Below are 21,223 nucleotides of genomic sequence, written 5' to 3'. Positions count from 1 at the left end.
CCGCCAGGTGGGCGGGCGGCTGGGCCTCACCTCGGACCGTCAGGGTGGCCTCGCTCTTCTGGTCGCCGACCACGAAGGTGTACCTGCCGGCCTGGGCCTCCTGCACGCAGGTGATGAGGAGCCTGTGCACCAGCCCGTCCCGCTGGAAGACCAGCCCGTCCTGGGGGCTGAGCTGCAAAGAGGCGGTGTGGAGGGTCACCGCCAGCCCCCGCTCCTCCCTCCGCGCCCGCCAGCCGGGGCTTCACTCGGCGGCTGCAGGAGGCACAGTGCCAGCCGTGACGGAGGTGACCGTGGGCCAGCCGTGTGCTAGCGCTCGGGGCTCCACCGCGTCCCTGAGGGTGGCTACTACCCAACGCGGTGGGTACAGTCCTTAGCCCACGTCGTAGCTGAAACCAGAGGCACACAAGTGGCCTGGGAGGCAGCCTCGTGATGCCCGGCCCGAGCGCTGTGCTTGCTCCCCAGAGGACAGCCAAGGGCAGCTGGCCGTCCGGGCCGAGAGGCTGTGCCCGGCCAGGCTGACAAGGTGGCCTTTGTCCGAGGCCTTATAGGATGCGTAGAACTCAGCAGGTGTAGGGGCAGGAAGGGCATTTGGGGCGGCTGAGAGCAGCGCAGTGTTGGGGAGCTGATCGGGACACAGTGAGTCTGAACCCCGTGTGTGGTAAACTCCCCGAGTTGCTGGCTGTGTGGAGCCCAGATGCACGAGGAAGCGAAGAGCAGATGCACCCTCTCCTCCCCTCTGCTTCCCCGCTGTCCCCGGCCCCAGCTGGCCGGCAGAGGTGTGTGGGGCCAGTACCTTGACGCCGTCTTTCAACCAGGTGCCCGGTCCCAGGTCCCGGCTGACGGTGCAGGAGAGCGTGGCATCTTCTCCCAGCTTCACCTCCGTGTCGGCCAGGCCCTGGGAGAAGTGGCCCAGGGGGGCTGGAGAGACCCAGGCAGAGGCCGGTGGTCACTCAGGTGCCCCCGAGGCCCAGCCTCCTCGGCCACTGCCTGTGTGGCACCCTGGGAGGCCGCCAGTGGCAGCAGAAACCCTCCCCTTCTTCTCAGCAGGGCTGGGCCTAGTGCAGGAGATCTGGGGTGCTCAGGGGTGGGGTCCCCGGAGTCACAGAGATGGATGCCTGGGGACCCCCAGAGCTACTGTGACAACTCTGAGATTTGAACATGGTGCAACCAGACAGGTGCCCCGGAGACCCCGAGTCCCTTGGCCTGGCTCCCACCTGCACAAGGCGGAGGAGCTGCTCCGTGGACCGGGAGGAGGCCCCCCCATGGGGGCACTGGCAGGGACAAAGGCCGGGGCAGGAGGACGGAGCCGGCCGGCCTGAGAGCGCCTACCGCGGGCTTCCTCGAAGAAACCGCCCGTGCCAGGGGTGTGCCTGGATCGGGGACTCCTCGTGGCCTCCTTTCCTCGGCTGCTGACATCTGACTTGCCCTCCGTGCCACCTCTCTGGCTGCCCAGATGACTCGGGTGCTCACAGTGCCCGTCCTCATGCGGAGTCTCCCCCGAGCACCCTGTGTCCCTTCCTTCAGGCCGCTGTCCCCTGCCTCTGGCCTCGTCCAGCGCCAGCCTCTCTGCGCGTCCAGCCTTGGCCCCGGACTGTGCTTGGGAGCCGCTCCCGCGTGGGCCAGGCCTCCTGGCTGACCTGCCCGGCTCTGCTCCTCCCTGTCCGCCGTCCTCCGTCAGGGCCCCTGGGCCTTGGGTCTTGTCATTCTCAGCCTCCAGGGGCCCCTGCTTCCCCAGGGGCCCCCGTTCTCCTCTCCATCCTCTGCTGAGCTGGGAACCCGAGCCCCCGATGTCCCTGCCTCTGTCCCCGGAGTCTTTGCTGCCAAAAGGACCTTCGAGGCCATTCCAGGCTCCATCCGAGTCCTTCGAGCCCGCAGACCTGTCCTGTCCAGGGCCTGACCCTTTGCTCTCCACGAACCCGGGGCCTTGCCTCCCACCAGCCTCTCCTTGGCCTGTGGCCCGTGCCCGGCGCCTGGAGCCCTCTGGCCCTTCCTGGGTCCCACTGGAACCCGCATCTTCCACCCTGGAGCTGGGGGTCTGGTTCCCAGCTCCTGCACGGCCCCGTTCAAACCCCTGGTCTTCCGAGCCTGAGGCCCGAGCGTGGCTAACCCCTGGCCCCTCGACGGGCTCAGATGTGGATTTGCCCCTCTGCCCGGGCCTCCGGCTTCTGTCCGGAGCCTCGCCTGTGCCTGTCCCCAACCCGTCTGCTGGCCTCCTGCCCCCCAGCGGCAGGTCCTCGGCTCCCTGGGGCCCCAGTCCTCCCTGGCCAGCGGCCCCTCCCCTGCCTGCTGTGCCCGGGCCTGCTTCCCAGGCGCCCCCTCCGTGCCTGGATCCCGGAGCTGCTGTCCCTGCCCAGGCCCCCCTCTCCACTGCCCCCCGGCCATCAAGACCGACAGAAGCCCCCACACCGGCTTGGTCTGCAGAACCGTCCTCCCCGCGGGAAGCCCCTCTGTCCCCAGGTGACCCTGCAGTCCCCGAGGTTGCAGAGCCCCCAGGGCTGATCCTGGAGCCCTGCCCAGCTGCAGCATCCACCGCTCCGGGCACCCCAGAGCTGACCCCCAAACCAGCCCCGTTCTCCAGACCTGGCTCCTTGCCTGTCTTGGGACCACCCCTGGGGCTGGTGCCACCGTGAGACCCCTCTGGTGCTGCCCAGTACCCTGACCCGTGCCCCCCGGCTGCTGGGCCCCTGGACCCACCGCCACGTTCCCCTGCAGCCAGAGCGCCATCCCCAGGGCCATCCCTATAGCTCTTCTCACCCTCTAGCCCCATCTCCCCAGACCCTCCTGGGCCTCCCCTGTAGCCTGCCTCACTCCCTGACCCCAGCACCCTAGACCCTCCCAACCCATCCTTAGGACCTGCCTGAGCCCCTGACCCCACTCCCTCAGGAGCCCCCAAATGTTTCCTGTAGCCTGCCTCCCCCCCGGGCCCCATTCCTCCCAGGCCCCCTGAACCGTCTCGAAAGCCCCCCTCCCCCCCGGGCCCCACCCCCCCAGGCCCTCCTCCAGCACCTGTCCTGCTCCCAGTTGGCTGCGGCCCTGGAATTCCAGACCCGTCCAGGTGACCCAGCACACTGCCAGGCCCACTGGACCTCTGGCTGTCGGAACTGGCCCCAGGGTCAGGAGCCCGGGCCTCGGGGCGCCGGGCCGCATCCCCATCACTCACTCTGCCCCCTGCCCTCAGAGAGCCTGGCTCTGTGGCCCCCAGACCCCCAGAGGCATCTCTGTGGCCTCCTTCTCCAAAGGGCCCTTTTGCCCCTGAGGCTCTGAAGCCCCCAGCATCTCCAGCCGAACCCCGAGGCTGTATTCTCCCAGAGTCCCCTGGCTCTGCTCCCCCATGTGTCTCCCCTAAAGCTTCCACTGTGGCAGAGGCCCCGAGGCCACCTCTGCCCCCGGACCCCACTGTCCCTGGGTGGCCCAGGCCACCGTTGAAATGATGGCTTCCCCCAGGGCCGGCATCCGCCCTGCCACCCGATGTGTCCCAGGTTTGTGGGCGCAGCCCGGCCTCACCCACGAGCCCTCCATCAGGGCCACCGGCAAGTGTCCCGGGCCCCCTCCCTGCAGGACCATGACCGTCTTGGCTGCCAGACCACATTGCCCCAGGTACCCACGAGCCGTCCCTGTCACCACCCCCCTCCTTAGACTCTGCTCCGCCTGGTACCCAAGCACCGTGAACAGAACCCCTCTCTCCTGGCGCCCCTGAGCCATCGCCGTGACCAGCCCCACTATCAGGACCCGGTCCCCTTAAATACCCTGAGCCGTCACCGTGCCTGGGTCCGCCTGAGCCAGGCTCCCAGCCTGACTTGTCTCTGGGTCCTCCTTCTCCGGAGCCCCAAGTTCCATTCCAGAGGTCTGGCTCAGTCCCCGCGGCCCCTGGGCCTCCTGCTCCACCCGTGCCCCTCCGTGTGCCCCCGGGCCCCTGGGCACCCCGGCCTGGAGACCCAGTGAGCCTGTGGCTGCTGGCATCACCCCCCTGATCTGACTCCATCAGTCCGGGCACCTGGGTGCCACCCACACCACCTCCCCCTCCTCCAGACCCCAACACTCCAGGCCCAGGGCGGACCCCGCCTAGGCCGAGGCTGGACCCAGGGTCGCCCCAAGGCCCTGTGCTCTCGGCCTCCATTCTGCCGGCACCCCCAGCTCCCCTCTGACCTGCTGTCCCTCCTTGGAAACCTGGGAGACTCCTGCCATCGCCTGCCCCTCCCAAGGCCCCCACTGTCCCCTGGCCCTCCTTCCCCCAGCCCCCGGGACCTCCTGGGCCCCCATCTGCAAGCTCGCCTGGGCCCCGAGAGCTCCTGCGCCCCAGGAGGAGTCCTCTGCCACCCGACACTGAGGGGTCCCGGGAGTCCTGGCCTGCAGGTGTCTGCCCTGCCCCCCGGACGCCTCTCGCTTCTCCCTGGTCATCGTTGCCGCGTCCCTGGGAGCCCCAGGTCTCAGCGCCCCTGCCTGCCTCCGAGCTCCATCCCCTCCCTTCCAGAGATGCCAGGGCCCCAGGGCCTCCTGCCGCACTGCTGTCCCTGGACTCCCCCCGGTCAGCCCCGCTCCCCCATGCAGCCCCGGTCTCCCCGCTCCCCCTTCCCCTGCTCAGTCCGTCCCTTCCCTCCACCTGGCTCAGGCTCTGCCCCATCACTTCCCTTTCCGACCCAGACCGTCCAGAACCAGACTGTGAGCCCTGCAGGGCCCTCTCTCCCGTCCCCGCGCCCAGGGGAGCCCCCCCCTGGCTGTGCCTACCCAGCTGGCTCCTGTTGTCCTCGCTGCGCCCCCATCCTTCTCCACTGCCCCCTCGATCTCCCACCCCAGCCTCCCAGGCCCCTGCTGGCCCCCCGCGATCGTCTCTGTCACCGCCTCTGCTGCCGTCGGGCTGGCGACCTTCCGTGAGGCCCAGCCCGGACCCCACACCTTCTCCCTGTGGGTGGGGCCCCCCCGGCAGGCTCGCGTCCCAGCCCCAGTCTCTGTGGAGCTGGTTTTCCCCAGGAAGAGTGGCTGAGTCTCCCTCAGCTTCCAGAAAGCCCCTTCCCGCCTGCCCAGGGCCCCAGGCTGCGTCCGCTGGCCCCTCGTCTCCCGTCAAGGAGTAGCCGCGCCCACCAAGGCCACCTCTGCCTCGGCCGGCTGTGAGCTGGAGCCCGGCCCCCCCCAGAGCACCCCTCTTGGGGCCCTGCTGTCTGTGTGCCCCCCTCTTGCTGCTGGTGCTCCTGGAGTCTTCTGCATCTGAGGTTGGGGCTCCCGGCACCTGAACTTGGTGGTCAGCACTGGTGGTCAGGAGGCCAGTATCCTTCCCAGCTTGCATGAGAGGTCAACGCCCCCAAGGAGAGACAGAGAAAACACCCATTGATTCAGGCCGATGGTCAGTGGTCCGAACCCAGCTGCTTCTGACCCTTCGTCTCCCCCGTCGAGAACCAAGCGGACCATCGGAGAAGGGAGACAGGGCGGGCAGCTCAGTGGTGGGGAGATGCCTTCCCCACTCCCGGTCCTGCACCCCCCACGCCAAGCAGTTCCCGAGGACCTTGGGGGCAATGCATGAGCCAGTCCCCGGCTGACCAGACTGCTGGGGGCTGGGAGCGGGGTGGTCATGGTTTCCAAAGGTCTCGCTGCCCTGGTGGCTGCCTTACAAACGCCCAGTTTACAATCTCCGGGGAACACTTGGAACCCAAAAGCCTGGGCGGGGGAGTCACAGGTGTTCCTCAGCCTGCTGCAGGGCTCCTCCCAAGCCCTGATGAGGACCCCATCTTAGGTCTGTGTCCCCAGAGTCACCCCACAGGCCCAGTGGAGCCCGGGCAGCTGAGGGCACCGACCGGCTGTGACAAGCCCGCATAGCAGTCAAGACAGACCTACGGAGGGGCGGCATCATCCGGAGCGGTGACTGACCACAGGCAGCCCCTGCCCGCCTCCGTGTGCCCTCCTGACAGCTGGCCCTGGCGGAGGCCGAGACAGGGCCGGTCACTCACCTTCGACCACCAGCCAGGCGCTGGAAGTGTAGAGCCCCGTATCCAGGGAGTAGGGACCCATGTCTGAGAGACGGGCCCCCTTCACCACCAGCTGGTGGGTCAGCCCGTTAGGGGACACAATCACTTCATGTCTGTCGCTAGGCTGGAGCGGCCGTTGCTTGAATTTCCAGGTGGCGTTGGGGCAGGTGTTGGAGAGAACGCATTCGAAGACGGCGTCACCGTGCTCCTCGCAGCGGGTCTCGGCCAGCGGGACCACCACCCTGGGCGGGATGGCTGTCGGGGAAGCAGCAGGGAGGTCCCATCAGGATCCGTGCCCCGTCTGTGGGCTCCTCCCACCCCACGTCACCTCCAGGCTTCTCCGAGCCCGGCCCAGACCTGCCAGGCCTGCTGGAGGTCTCCCCCTTCTGCCTCTGTCCCGCTCAGCGCGCCCCTTATGCTCACAGCTGCCTTCCCCAGGGCCCCTGGCTGGCAGGTGCTTGGGGGGGGGGTGCACATAGCTGCTCGTGGGGATGGGACAGGGTGTGGGGAGGGAGGAAGGGATTGTTCCCAGGTGGGAGGGGGCGTGGGAGGCAAGAAGGCCGAGGTCTGTAGGGGGTACCGTGTGCCCACTCGGATGGAGAGCCCTGTGGGGGGCTGCGGGAGAGGAAGGAGAGCACAGGAAGGGGGGCGCCAGGGGCCGGCACTTAGTTTGAGCTGAGGATGGTTGACGGCCGAGGGGCGGGTGTGTCAGCACCAAGAGAACGCCAGCCCCGGCCGAAACTCCAGGAAGAGCCCCTCATTGGACCCCTGGGCGTCGGCTCCCATTGTCCTCCCCAGTCACCGCCCCCCACCGTGACCCTGTGTGGGCCCCGCCCCCTCACCCTTGGCCTCCAGCTCGGTGGAGAAGACCTCAGCGTCCTCCACCTTGACCTCGTAGATGCCAGCGTCCTCGGGCCACAGGTCCTGGATCTGGAAGTGGTAGTGTTTCCCCAGCCGCCGCAGGCTGCGCTTGCTCTGGCTGTCGGAGCTGTAGGGGACCATCTCGCCATCCTGAGGCCAGAGAGAGGGGGCCTCAGGACCTCCCGCCCCCTCCCACCGCGGCAGCCGGGGGCACCTGTCTCCACAGGCGGGGCACCTGACGACATATTCCCTCAACTTAAAGGCGAGGGGGAGGCAGAGAGCGCCGGTAAGGTGGAGACCCAGCCAGGAGGGAACCGACCCCTCCAGGAATGCACATGCCTCTGTCCGCAGAGCGCATCACCTGCCAGTAAATGACCTGACCCTTAGATGCCCACGGAGTGCCAGGCACGGTTTCAGGTACGTGGCACAGACACATCCAGGAATAAAACAGCCAATTTTCCAGGGAACTAAAATTTGTGGGGAAGACAGACACATACTAAACATCATCGGTAAATAATATACTGTATGTTAGAAAGTGATAGAACTGGGGGAAGGAGAGAGAGGAGGGGACAGATGCCCGGTGCCCGGAAGGGGCTGGGGGCCCGGAGTTGCAGTGGGTGTTTGGAAACAGCTGTGTGGATTTCAGGGCTGGGCATGGATGGCAGAGGAGGCAGTTAGAGCAAAGAAACAGGGAGGAGGCCAGGGGCAGGGTAAGGGGCAAACCACGCATTGCTGCATGTGTCATTTCGGGGTGCCTCGAGCTAGGTGCCCTCATGTCACAAAGGGGTCAGGTCTCTGGAGAGAAAGCTCAGGGCAAATGGCGTGCACTACCTCAGAACCTCTTCCTATCCCCCGTCCCGGCGGGAGAACCTGGGCTCTCCGTGAGAGGTGAGAGGTCTCTGGGCTACTGCACCAGGGTCTGACCTCAGTCCAACCAGGGGCTCCACCTGTGCACTCAGCGGTCCTCCCAGGGGGACCTAGGGAACCCGCAGCTGCTGCCCCGGAGCCCTCTCTTCCAGGGGCCCCTCTAGCCTCACCTTATACAGGTAAATGTTGCTCTCGGGATCCTTGAGGTCCAGGTCCAGTTCAAAGAAGGCGACCCCCTCCTTGGTGACCTTCATGTGTTTCATGTTGGAGACGGCGTTGAGGTACTAGGGAAGACAAGCCCACCGGGGGACTCAGACCCCCCACCTCCCAGTCACACACGCACTGCCCCTTTTACCAGTGGGGGTTTAGACCCTCGAAAAAGGAAATTCTCCAGATGAGATGTTAGGTTGGGAAGGGGAGGAAGAAAGAACCCAGTGTCCAGGGGCTCCAAGAACACAACAGGGTTCTGTGTTCATCTGTTATTTCATCCGATAGAAATGAGTTCAGCGCCTACTCGGTGCAAAGCCCTGTGTGGGGTCCTGTGTCCAAGCAGATGAGAAGCTTGGAGGAGAGAGATCTGAGGCCCTAGATGGGAGTCTGGTAAAATGCCACTTTCAGGATGATGAAAGCAAGGTGTTTTGCGTTTCCAGAAGAAAAATTAGATTTAGGCTATAATTAGGTTCAACACAGAAAATAACTTCCTGTGCAGTTTATAAGACACTAGAATGAGAGAGCCAATGGGAGCAGTAGCGTTCCCTCACCGGAAGCCTTGGGAAATAAGACAGGTCCCCAAGGTCTGTGACGGTGACGGACGATGGTGGTGATGGTGACATTGGTGGTGATATTGGTGGTGTTGATATTGGTGGTGGTAATGGTGGTGGTGATGATGATATTGGTGGTGATATTGGTGGTGGTAATGGCGATACTGGTGGTGATATTGGTGGTGGTGGTGATATTGGTGGTGGTGGTGGTATTGGTGGTGATGGTGGTATTGGTGGTGTTGGTGGTATTGGTGGTGATGGTGGTATTGGTGGTGATGGTGGTATTGGTGGTGGTGGTGATATTGGTGGTGGTGGTGATATTGGTGGTGATGGTGGTATTGGTGGTGGTGGTGGTATTGGTGGTGATGGTGATATTGGTGGTGATGGTGATATTGGTGGTGGTGGTGATATTGGTGGTGATGTGGTATTGGTGGTGATGGTGGTATTGGTGGTGGTGGTGGTATTGGTGGTGATGGTGATATTGGTGGTGGTGGTGGTATTGGTGGTGATGGTGATATTGGTGGTGATGGTGGTATTGGTGGTGATGGTGGTATTGGTGGTGGTGGTGGTATTGGTGGTGATGGTGATATTGGTGGTGATGGTGATATTGGTGGTGGTGGTGATATTGGTGGTGGTGGTGGTATTGGTGGTGATGGTGGTATTGGTGGTGATGGTGGTATTGGTGGTGGTGGTGGTATTGGTGGTGATGGTGATATTGGTGGTGATGGTGATATTGGTGGTGATGGTGGTATTGGTGGTGGTGGTGATATTGGTGGTGGTGGTGGTATTGGTGGTGTATTGTGAATGGTGGTGGTGATCATGATATTGGTGGTGATGTGATATGGTGGTGGTGGTGATATTGGTGGTGGTGGTGGTCTTGGTGGTGGTGGTGGTATTGGTGGTGGTGGTGATATTGGTGGTGATGGTGATATTGGTGGTGGTGGTGATATTGGTGGTGATGGTGATGGCTGACAGAAAGCCGTCACTCTGTGTCGGGCTCTCAGCTAAGCGCTCTCACTACATCCTCTCATACCCCCCCTCAACAGCCCTGTGGGGTGGAGATGACTACAACCCCCGTGTTACGAATAAGGAAACCAAGCGCCGTGGCCCTCACTTGTCCAAAGCCCAGGTTTAGTATCGGAGGCAGGTTTCAAAGCCAGGACCTTGACCTGGGAACCGGGATCTCTGGCCAGACACCACACTGGGGCTGGATGAGGGCGGGCCCTCCACTTGGCTTGGTTTCCCGGGCCTGGTTCCCAGCCCAGCTCCCGCGACGGCCGGCAAGGCGCCGTGCAGGGCAGGTACCTGCGCCATCCTGTCCTCCCGCGCCCTGCGCATCCTCTCCAGCTTGCGCAGCATGCCGCGGAAGTCCACGATGCCGTACTTCATGCACAGCCTCTCGTAGTCCTTCCGGTCCGCCATCATCAGCAGCTGCCACACCTGCTCCGGGTCGATCTTCTTCTTGGGAAGTGGAGCCCTGGGGGGCAGGGCGGCAGGTCAGAGGCCTGGGAGCTGCCCTCCCTGTACTCGAGGAAAGGGGTGCACAGACTGGGATCTGGGGCTGACCACGGCTCTAGCTTTCCAGAAGCCCACACCTAACAACTTGCACTGTGGATTTCCACGCAAGGGGTCTTTGGGGGCAATTGTCTTGTTGTTTAAAAAAGGTTTTAAGCCTGGCCGGTGTGGCTCAGCGGATCAGTCAGCGCTCCATGGACTGAGAGGTCCGGGTTCAATTCCCGGTCAGGCACATGCCTGGGTTGCGGGCTCGAGCCCCAGTAGGGGGCGTGCAGGAGGCGGCGGTTGATGTTTCTCTCTCACACTGAGGTTTGTTTCTATCTCTCTCTCCCTTCCTCTCTCTCTGAGAAATAAAATAAAATGAAGGTTTGAAAACCACTGCCCTAGTGGAGCGCCTGCCTCACCACGGAGCGATCGGGCCCCCAAGAGGAGCGGCGATGGCATCAGGACGGAGCCCAGAAGCGGCCGCGCTGAGCCCAGGACGCCCACCCCTGGCACCCCCGTCCCAGCGCACCTGCAGCCCAGCCTCCCTGCCTGCGTCCAAGGCAGAGGCGAGGACTGAGCCCCGCGTGCTCACGGTAGGAGCCGGGGCGGGGACCACAGTGCTTCCCCCCCAGGGGCCGGCCCACACCCACCTCTTCCTCAGCATCTTCCGTAACTCCATCAGCTCCTTGCTGAGGTCTGGAAAAGGGACGGGAATGAGGCCCCAACCCCAGACGTGCGTCCATGGGGCCCAGGCAGGGCCCTCCCGTACCAAGTGGGTGGGTGGGGAAGGGATTGCACGAGGGTGTGTGGTCCGTGGCCAACAACCAAGCTTCCGAAAGGGGCCCTCCTGTGGACTGGTGAGGACCCATGAGGCCTCTGTGGGGGCCTGGCCAAGTGGGGAACCCCAGGCAGGGAGTAGCGCATCCCCCCAAGGCCCCACAGAAATCTGACAACCCTTCCACCTACCCTCCTGAGGTTCTGTGTTCCTCTTTCGTTTCTTCCGAAAGCCAACTGGACCGTCGGGGAGGAGAGGAAGGAGTCAGCGGGGAGAGGCAGGGAGAGAAGCCCGACCCTGAGGTCTCCCTGAGAACACCTGAGCCCAGGCCCCGACCTCCCGTCCCCTGGCGCGTGGTGACAGCCCAGCGGGATGGGCAGGGCACAGGGTCTGTCCGTCACGCGTGCCGATACCCCAGAGCCTTCGCATGGCTAAGACGGGACACCTGCTCAGCACCTCACGCAGGGATGACCCGCTCACAGGTCTCCAGGGGTCAGGGAGGTGGCTTACTCGAGGGAAGTGACCACATCCGGAGGAACAGCTGAGAGCTTTCTGTCACCAGAGAGCTGCCATTTCGGGGTTAGGCCCCATCTTGCCGAACCAGTGTTTGGCCCTGCGGCCAGTCACCATGCCAGCCTCTGTCACCTGAGTCCTCCTGGGTCTTCCCTCCCCTCCCCACCCTCCCGGGCTCCCCAGGGCTGGAGCACAGGAGGGTCATGCCCACCTTCGATGATGGTGAGCCTGGCCGTGCACACGGCCTCTCCGTACGGGTTTACCGCCACGCAGCGGTACACGTCCGTGTCCTCGCCGGTCAGCTTGTTGATCTGCAGAGACCAAGGGCAGGGGAGCGGGCTCGCACTGTCCCCTCCTCTGCTACTAGACATGGCGATAGGCCAGGGGTACGGAGACACGGCCTTGTGCTCAGGGCTCGGAGACTTCGGCAGGAAAGACAGAGCCCGAGGCCAACCAAGCCCACAGCGGAGCGCGGGCAAACCCACGTCTGCCATCAGGGGCAGAAAGAGCTCATTTCAGGGTCTGGGTGTCGGGCTGTGTGACTTTGGACAATTTACCGAACCTCTCTGAACCGTTCTTTCTTCTTTTTCTTTGTTCACGCTATTACCTTATAAAGTGAGCACAAGAACACCTGAAAAAGTAGCGGATGGTCGGGATTAAACGGCATAAATTATGCCGAGTGGTCAGTCCGGGTCCACGACTGGTGGACGCACTGGCCGCTCACCGGCCGAGGCACTGGCTGGCTACGCTCTTCACATGCCCTCTGACACTCACGGGGGCCCTAAACCAGGTCGTTATTGCCCAGTCTGCAGGTGCGGGGGAGATGTACAGAGGAAAAGTAACTTCTGTCCAAGCCGGTGGGCCTGGGCTTGCTGCCCTGCAGCCAGACTGCGGAGCTTTCCTTGTGCTTCGGGCTGCAGCGCCCCCAGGTGGTCGGCAGCGGTACCTGCGAGCCGGCCGGGTTCACCCCGGCTCAGGCCACCCGGAGCCGCAGAGCTGAGCTGAGCTGAGCTGAGTGGGCTCACCCTCCTCCAGGAAGGTCTCCTGCTCCGGGGATTGGAGGAGGCTGGGGAGCCCCTGGGGCAGAGCGGGGCTCTCACCTGCAGCGCGTGCTCCTTGCTGCTGGGGGCGGAGAAGATCTGGTATTTGTTGCAGTTGCTGAGGTCCCCCTTGCTGCTCTGCCACAGCACCTCGGGCCTGGGCTCCCCGCAGACCACAGCCCGCAGGATGGCATTTCTCCCTGCGGCAGGAGGGGTGAGGGGCGGTGCCCTTCATGGAGCTGCTGTGTCATCCGCACTGCTCTCGCACCCCGACTGCCCACTGCAGGAGGGTGCCTGCCCGCTGCCCCGGGCTCGAGGACTCTTACGATGCCAGCCGGGGCAGCGGTCTCCGGGTGCCCAGAGGCCGTCCTGCCTGGCTTTGCGTGGCAGGAGTGGGGACCCCTGAGGGAGGGTGAGCAGGGCTTGGGGGGGGGTCTCTGCAAGTGGGTGAAAGGCGGGTCAGAGACCTCGGGAAGGAATGACTGCTGGGGGCCTGAAGGCACTGGCCCTGAGACCCCCCGGCCTCAGAGAGACCCCCAGCTCTGCACAAAGCCTGGGAGCTCCACCCCCCCACAAGGGCCGGCTCCATGGGAAACTATGACCTCCCAGGGCCCTTCTCAATGACGAGACGGTGTCCCATGTCCTTGTCCCGCCTGGGGGGAGGAAAGGGGGCCCTCGGCAGCTCCCCCAGCCTCACCCTCGGCCAGCGCCATGGTGACGGGCTTCTGCTCGAAGTCTGGCAGGCTGCAGCCTTCGGGGACCTCCTCCACCAGCTGCCGGATGGTCACACCGTGCTTCTTGACGGGCTTTGCTGAGGACACGAGAAGAGGGAGATGGGCCTGGCCCCCGGCGGGCGGACCTTGGCACAGCAGAGCGCTGACCCGCCCCGGAGCAGGAGACCCCTCGCTGTGCCCGCACCGGAGGGACGGATCACAGCTGCTGCCTGGGGAGGTGCGTCTGGCTGTGCCCCTCCAGTCTGTGATGAGGGTTCCTGGGAAGCGGGCAGGGCACGCGAGGGAGACCCTGGGAGTGTCCCTGGGAGAAGCTGGAGGCGCACGGAGGGGTTCCTCCCAGGAGAAGGGCCCGCGTGGGAGCTCTGGACGTTTGTTCAGGAAAACGACTCAAAGCCCAGAGAGCGCAGACAGGTGCCCCGCCCCCCCTTCCTCACCTGCCATGGCTGGTTCTCTGGCTCCGGAGGGTGGCGAGGGACCTCCTGAGAACAGAGATGGAATTGCTCCTGGAGGCTCAGCGGGCTCACCCCATCCCCCCACAGTACCAGGGCATCGGCCGACATCTGGGGGGACCCGGGGCAGCTGCTGTCCCAGAAGCTTGTCTCATCATGACTAACGACGTTGATGGGTTTTCTGAAATTCCCGGGCCAGCAAAACGATTTCCCGGAGACTGGGAGGGGGGGACGCTGCCCCAGGCCCAGGTAAAGGAGACATGTGGGGCCGAGCCCACAAACTGCTGGTAGCCTGGCTGCCAGGTGGAAGCCCAGGCCCGGTGACCACCTGAAGGGCGAGACAGCCCCCCGAACCTCAGGAGATCCAGCTCCTGGCCTCCAGGATTCTCCCAGTTCAAATGGCCCCCTTGACTTTGGACGCGACTTTCCCAGGGACAAACAGGTTTTCCAGGGGCCCCCCCGCCGGCAGCTCCCCGCCACCCGCCCGCAGCCAGTCGGGGTCCTGCCAATCTCCGGGCCGGGAGGACAGCCCCTCACCTGGCCACTCTTGTGCCTGGAAATCCGTCTGCCCCCCTCCAGTCCCGTGAACTCTACTGTCTGGTGGACAAGTGTTTTCTAGCCTCTTCCGTCCACCACTGCCCCCCATTTCCTCTCATTGCATCAGTCCATGAGGCTGAGGGACGTGTCCCCCGGGAGAGGCTGGGCTGGGAGACGCCCTGGAGGAGCGCCCTGGACTGGAGGGGAGGGGCCGCCTTGACCGGGCGCCCAGCCGTCCCACCTCGGAGGTGGTTGGCCCGTGGCCATGGCATGCTGTTTCGGAGACAGACTTCGTTTCCTACCCAAAGAGCCCTGTCCTCAGGGTGGATCACATGACAGAGCACATTCCCGCACACATGACATAGTCCATTTCTCAGCTGCCCACCCACTGGCACGGCTGCCCCACGGTGTCCCTTCCACAGCCCAGCCACTGCCCGCCACGCTGGAATGCCAGGGCGTTCTGGAGCGGTCACAGGGCCACGGCCACAGGGCCACAGGGAGTCACGAGGCAGCGCCAGGACGGAGGGCGGCCGCCAAGCTGGCGGGGGCCCCTGTCCCACCCACGCCCATGACAGCCTCCTGGCCCCTGTCCATGACCCCACCCTGGAGCAGCTCAGCTGGGCTCCTAGTTGCCACCTGCATCACCTGTCATCATCACCACCAGCTCAGTCACTCACAAGGCCATTTGTCACGGTGACGAGGTAATGCTAACAGGGTCCTGTCCTCCAGCCTCCTGCCTGCAGGTCCCAGCCGAGAGGGAGCGAGACGCAGGGCCCCACAGGCAGGACGGAGGGCCCCATGGTAGCCAGGGCACACTCTGGACCTCCACTCTCTCAGGAAGAAGCCCGGCGGGGTGCAAGGTCAGTGATGAACGGGCAGGAGCTCGGCGGGTGTGCAGACAGAGGGGATGAACCCTGGTCTCTGTGCCCTGTTCCCCCCGAGACGAGCCCGGTTCTCAGCACAGCCTTTGCTCCAGCCTGTCCCAGCAAGGCCTCAGCAGGACCCCCAGCCTTGCCCCGGCCTGCGGCTGCTTCGCCAGTGGACCCCGGTTCTCACTGTCCCCGCTCCCTCAGCCGGGGTTTCTCCGCTGGGTTCAGTGCACCCCGTCCGGCCCCGAGACCGGATGCTGGACAGCTAGTCGGGTTTTCAACCTGCTCACCATTTTGCGCTGTAAACCAGCAGAGCCCGGAAAACCAGAGCCAGGGCAGAAGCACCCAGACAGGCCCCCGGAACCCCTCTTCTCCAATATCCTGTAGTTGTCCGGACGGGGGACCATATACCCCAGGGCGGGATTGGCTGCCAGGAGATGTCCCGGGCGAACCTCCTGCCCTCTGCCTGCCCCTCTTAAGTGGACACTTTAGAGACCACTCAGGTGTCTTCACTGATGCCCTACCCCCGCCCCAGGTGGGCAGCCAGGTGTGCAGGGCCCACTTACCTGGGCAGCGCTGGCCTCCCGCCTCCAGTCTGCCGCCTCCTCCCTGTCTCCAGCTGCTGCGTCCTGCCAGAGCCTCTGGAGGGACTGCGGTGGACTGGACGGCAGCGCTGGGACAGATGTAGGTCACCGTGGCCTCTGTGGGCTCCTCTGCCCCTCCCACTTGCCCCGCCTCCCTCCTCCTCCTCCAGCCGGGCTTGGCAGGGCACGGCCGGCAGGGTTAATGCCCCAGCCTCCCGGAGGTCAGAGTTGGAAGGGTCCTGTGACATTTGGTTCCTCCAACACCTGGCCTCGCGAAGCTTTCGGCTCTTAGCGGCTTAGCTCGGTTTGCTTTGTGCGCGCTGTTGGTTTGGCCCCGCCGAGCGGGGGTGTCTCGTTATCCGGAGCCTTAGCCTTACAGCTCAGCTGATCCCTTGGGACCCCAGACACCGTCAGTCAGACAGACACATAAAGTCACTGTTCTCATGGGGATCACAGACCCAAGTGGCGCCAAACGGGCAACACGTTTGGGGAGCTAGTCACAGACCCCGAGTGACAAGAGGGCACGATCCCTCAGATCCTGCCGGGGGGCGCACGGCACTGGGAGACCCCGGGAGTCGTGCGGCAGGAGGCCTTCCCGGAGGAGGTGAGCTTTCTCGGGACAGAAGGGGTGGCCCGGACAGCTGGGCAGACAGGAAGGTGGGAACTGGGGACAGTGTGGCTGGTAACAGCTTCATGAGAGTGGAGGGCAGGTGAGCCCAGCGGATGAGGCGGAAGGGCCGCTGCTCTCTCCCGAGAGAACAGGGTGCTGCCCCCGGTGAGCCAGGCCTGAGAGGACTCGGACGAAGTAACGGAAAGTGAGGTCAGTGCGGCTCCGAGGGTGGTGAAGGTCCCCCGTCCTTGCTAGCACAGAGCCGGGTGAGCTCTCCGAGGGGAGGTGTGTGTGCACACGTGGACTCGGGGTCCCCCTGGGTCAGAGGCAGGGGTTTCGTTCATTCAGCAAAGGTGTGATGACCACCGGCCCTGTGCCGGGCCCTGGGGGACAAAGGTGAGCTAACCAGGCGGCCTCCTGAGCAGGCAGGTCGAGTGGCCAGTCACAGCTGTCTCTGGGGGACCCGTAGAGTGGGGAGCGGGGAGGCCTGGGCTGAGCAGCTTGCGGGGAGTGTGCACAGGTAAGCTGTGACAGCCACCTGAGAACCTGACCTCTGTCCTCCGGCTGGAGAGCATCCATTTGCGTTTTAAAGCTCACTCTGGAGCCCGGCAGAGGGGGAGCTGGGCGGGACGGGAAGCAAAGCCCCCACGAGGGTGGTGCGAGAGCCCCTCAGTGTTCCTCGCAGAGGGGCCCTGGGCTCCAGGGGACCTCCTGAGCCCCCGGACCTGGAGGGGGCTGGCGCTCCTTCCTGGAAGCCGGACGCAACCAGCAGGCACACTGGGGTGCCTCTCGTCCTGTTCTGCCCGGGTCCCACTCATCGCAATGGATGGAGGTTTCAGGACGCTGGGACCTGAGACGGGTCCAGTGGTTTCCACCCGCCTGCCTGCCCTCTGCCCGCCCTCTGCCCGTCCTCTGTGCCACGCCAGGCCCCATGCATGAAGGTGGCAATCCGCCGCCATGGGGCGGGTCCTGGGTCAGACACTGTTGCCCTTGCGATGGGCAGTCGGTCCGGGAGGGGGCAGAGGGGCTGCCCAGCCCTCGGTCCAGCCTTTTCTGGAAATCTCCAGGCTGCTGCTCGGGCCGCCGACAGGTGTCCTGCCTGTTCCTGTCGGTCTCCGGAGCCCAGGCTGGTGTCGGTGGTGACATTTCACACCCCCTCTCCCTGCAGCGTAACCTAATCACACCTCTCGCAGAAGAGGCGAATCCTGCTTTCGTTCCCTGGCTCGGGCACGACATGCCCGTGAGCCCCCTTGCTCCCAGTGGCCGGCGGAGCCCAGGACCTGGGGATGACACCCCGACGCGGTCCCCCGGCCTCGGGCTTAAGGGCAGAGTGTCCCCTTCCCCGGGTTCAGCTGTTTTCCCTCTGGCACCAGCTTCTCAAATTCCCAGCAGCCTGGCCACACACAGCTGGTGGTAAAGATCAGGCTGAAACCCCATCCCTGCTCAGAGCCTGGCCCCGGGCACCGTGCCAACGCGGGGCACCGAGGAGGGCCCAGGCCGAGGCCCGCTCAGGGAGCTGGGCCGGGACGTACCGGGCCCTTCGCGTCCTTGGGGGGCCCCACCCTGGGAAGGAGAGGTGACTGTCTCCTGCTTAAGAAACTCGAGGATGGGACCCTCCCCTGGGGACTGGAGGAGAGTCGTCCCTGCCTTCCAAGGGCTCTTCTGATGGGGGACAGCCTAGTCCCCAGGGAGACCTCCATCTGACTGGGGAGACCTTGTTCTGACTGGGGAGACCTCGTTCTGACTGGGGAGACCTCTGTCTGACTAGGGAGACCTCTGTCTCACTGGGGAGACCTCCGTCTCATTGGGGAGACCTCCGTCTCACTGGGGAGACCTCGTTCTGACTGGGGAGACCTCCGTCTGACTGGGGAGACCTTGTTCTGACTGGGGAGACCTCCGTCTGACTGGGGAGACCTCCGTCTTACTGGGGAGACCTCCGTCTGACTGGGGAGACCTCCGTCTGACTGAGGAGACCTTGTTCTGACTGGGGAGACCTCCGTCTGACTGAGGAGACCTTGTTCTGACTGGGGAGACCTCCGTCTCACTGGGGAGACCTCCGTCTGACTGGGGAGACCCCCGTCTGACTGGGGAGACCTCCGTCTGACTAGGGAGACCTCCGTCTGACTGGGGAGACCTCCGTCTGACTAGGGAGACCTCCGTCTGACTGGGGAGACCTCCGTCTCACTGGGGAGACCCCCGTCTGACTGGGGAGACCTCCGTCTGACTGGGGAGACCTTGTTCTGACTGGGGAGACCTCCGTCTGACTAGGGAGACCCCCGTCTGACTGGGGAGACCTCCGTCTCACTGGGGAGACCTCCGTCTCACTGGGGAGACCTCCGTCTGACTGGGGAGACCTAATGTTCCCTCTCAGGGCACTGGCACCTGGCATCTGCCTCCACTGTGGCCGTGTGTGTCGAGTAGGAGTAGAGACCAGTGTGGTTCAGCGATGGGCGGCCGAGCCGGGCCCCTGGCATTATTCTGTGATTTTTTTCCCATTTTTTGTTCAGGTAGAGTGGGAGGGAGAGAGAGAAACATCGATGTGAAGGGACACACCGAGTGGCTGCCACCCACACAACCAACCAGGGCCGGGGACAAACTGCAACCGAGGTACGCGCCCTTAGCGGGAACCGAACCCGGGTCTCTCAGGACCGCAGGCCGACGCTCTAACCGCTGAACCAAACCGGCCAGGGCTATTCTGTGATTTTATTGTCCTTCTATCATCTCCACGGGACTGTGGGGAGGCGCTGGCGCCCACCTTGGCCTTGCTGACTCCTTGTCCCTTGGTTGGAGCCTTCTGGAAGGATCCAACATGAAGTACTGCCCTCACTGGGGCTGTTGATCTGCCCTGTGTTTGTTGACTGGGCCGTCTCTCCCGTTTGAAGAGAGACTGTTTGTTTGCTGCGTCGAGGACAGGGCCGGGCACTCACCTCTCGAGTGACTGCCCCTCGAGGATCTGCAAACAGTTTCTGTGCGTCTGACCGGGGAGGGAGATGAAGACCATGCCACCACTTGATTATTTGTTTCCTTTACTGATTTTAGAGAGAGAGGAAGGGAGAGAGAGATGGAAACATCGATGAGAGAGAACATTGATTGGCCGCCTCCTGCAGGCCCCCCACTGGGGATCGGGCCCACAACCTGGGCATGTGCCCTGACCGGGAATCGAACCGGCGACCTCCTGGTGCAGGGTCGACGCTCAGCCACTGAGCCACACCGGCCGGGCCCACCACTTGAATTTAAACCAGCACGTTTGGAGACTGCTGTGTGGCTGCGACTGCGTCTCCGGGTAATAAGACGGACGGGAGACGTCCCAAGTGAAGGGACAACGAGACTCCGAATGGAACCCACGCAGCCCAGGGGGAGCAGCTGTTGGAAGTGGCTGGTCACGGTCAAAGCCAGGGGCTGGCAGTTGGGGGTCAGGGCGCAGGGTGAACAGAGCGGCCATTCTGGGTCAGCCCGAATGACATTGTTAGCCAGCGGTCACCCCGACACCGAGGCCACCCGCCGTGCAACTAACTTCTCTCTGTTGGTTTCGGTTCAGAAAGAAGCCAGGGGTTTCGCTACCCGGCCAGAATTTGAGATGCAAAGTGCACACGCCCCCCGGAGCATTGACTATTCTCAGACAGACACTAGGGCCACGACGGGAAGTCACCGTGGGCACAGGGGGACAGTGGTCACCACAGAGGGAGCAGAGAACCCTCACTCTGCGGGCGTGTTTGTTGGCTGATGCACGAGGCATTTGTCCCTGTGAGGTGGAGAAGCCAAGCCCGCCGGGACTTCGGGTCCCAGATAAACATCATTTCTTGGGCCTCCTCCAAATGTCTTCACGGCAATCCATTCCCGCCGATGGATTTCTCAAGGTGGCTCCAGTGAATGTGCATTCCCCTTGCAAAGATTGAATTCCACATTCCAGGGGCGTGAGCTGTGGTCAGGCTGCAGGGAACGGTGGCGCGCTCAGATGGACACCAAGACCTTCACCAGGAAAAGAGCCCAGTGCCTGACCCGGCTCCCACGAGTCGTGCCACGCTGGAGGGCGAGGCTCCGGTCTGCGTTTGGCCGAGAGGGAGCCTGAGCCACTGAGAGGTGAAGTGACATTAGGTCACGGAGGCAGAGCTGGGCGCCGAGCCAGGCAGATGAGTGTCTTCGTCCCTCAGAACCTGGGTGTCTCCCATGTGTGAAACGAGAGACCTCATCCGCTTGGCTGCAGCTCTGTCCAATGTCCCCTATGAACTTCTTCCTGGAGAGCCAGGGAGCCAGAAGAATGAGGAGTAAAGACGGGAGTGAGGGAGTGAGGGAGGGAGGGAGGGAGGGAGGGAGGGAGAGAGGGAGAGAGGGAGAGAGGGAGGGAGAGAGGGAGGGAGGGAGGGAGAGAGGGAGAGAGGAAGGGAGGGAGGGAGGGAAGGAGGGTGGGAGTAAAGGAGGGAGGGAGGGAGGGAGGGAGGGCTTCCATCAGGGGTAGCACCAGCCACGGGAAAAGGTGAGGAGCCCCTCTGATGTGTGAGCTCAGTGCCACCTTCCAAATGCTCAGCCATCATCAGCAAGGGACCTCAGGCCTCAGGGTGCGTGCCTCCCCTAATGTCCCGTTTCCCTTTTCCTGACGCCCGTGCGTTCCACCCTCCCTGCAGTTCATTCTGGGAAGTGTCCCCAGCAGCGCCTGGGCTCCACCAGAGACCTCTCCTCCTAGGGGCCACCTGTCGGCCGAGGTCGCTTGACGCTGGCTCCCGGGAGATTGCCAGTAGCAGCTGAGTCTCATTCCTGCCCCGGCGGAAAAGGGCTTTGCTGTCTGGTGACCGGCTTGTGCCCCTGGGGGAAGCCGAGTAGGGACCTGTTGACAGGGCTCCAGCGCGGTGGCTCCGCGGAACGGGGAACCTGGAGACCTCGGGGACGCTGGTGCTCGTGTCCGTGCTGGAGAACGTTCTCCAGGACCCTCTTGTCCACATTGTCCGTGGCTGGGTGTGCTCTGACCCCCATGAGCGGGAGCTGCTGCCCTGAGCCCCTTGGGGCTCTCCAGGGTCACCTCTGATGGGCTTCCCTCTGTCCCCATGAGGACGCAAGGAAGATTTCATGGGCCCCTCCTGAGCCAGCCCGGACCTGCTGGGGGCCACCCTCGGCTCGTCTCCGAGCGTCAGGGGGACAGAAAAACAGCGCTGACCCTGTGCAGGAGAATGT

At 63.9% G+C, this 21,223-nt stretch overlaps 1 protein-coding gene across 1 annotated transcript in view; it reads right to left on the bottom strand.

Moving 5' to 3' along the window:
- Window positions 1-13,449, bottom strand: part of IGFN1 (immunoglobulin like and fibronectin type III domain containing 1) — a 38,608-nt gene extending 25,159 nt beyond the window's left edge. The window contains exons 1-14 of the mRNA XM_036277781.1: window positions 13,443-13,449; window positions 12,972-13,085; window positions 12,335-12,474; window positions 11,446-11,545; window positions 10,913-10,957; window positions 10,597-10,642; window positions 9,752-9,923; window positions 7,856-7,969; window positions 6,800-6,968; window positions 5,940-6,212; window positions 5,223-5,274; window positions 1,330-1,445; window positions 794-918; window positions 31-172 (exon numbers count right to left, since the gene is read on the bottom strand). Coding sequence (XP_036133674.1) covers window positions 31-172; window positions 794-918; window positions 1,330-1,445; window positions 5,223-5,274; window positions 5,940-6,212; window positions 6,800-6,968; window positions 7,856-7,969; window positions 9,752-9,923; window positions 10,597-10,642; window positions 10,913-10,957; window positions 11,446-11,545; window positions 12,335-12,474; window positions 12,972-13,085; window positions 13,443-13,449 — 1,615 coding nt within the window. The remainder of the gene's footprint in view (window positions 1-30; window positions 173-793; window positions 919-1,329; window positions 1,446-5,222; window positions 5,275-5,939; window positions 6,213-6,799; window positions 6,969-7,855; window positions 7,970-9,751; window positions 9,924-10,596; window positions 10,643-10,912; window positions 10,958-11,445; window positions 11,546-12,334; window positions 12,475-12,971; window positions 13,086-13,442) is intronic.
- Between the last annotated feature and the right edge of the window lie 7,774 nt (window positions 13,450-21,223).

The sequence above is a fragment of the Molossus molossus genome, unplaced genomic scaffold (assembly GCF_014108415.1).
Source record: "Molossus molossus isolate mMolMol1 unplaced genomic scaffold, mMolMol1.p scaffold_m16_p_23, whole genome shotgun sequence".
NCBI lineage: Eukaryota > Metazoa > Chordata > Mammalia > Chiroptera > Molossidae > Molossus > Molossus molossus.
This window is presented reverse-complemented; position numbering and strand designations above follow the sequence as displayed.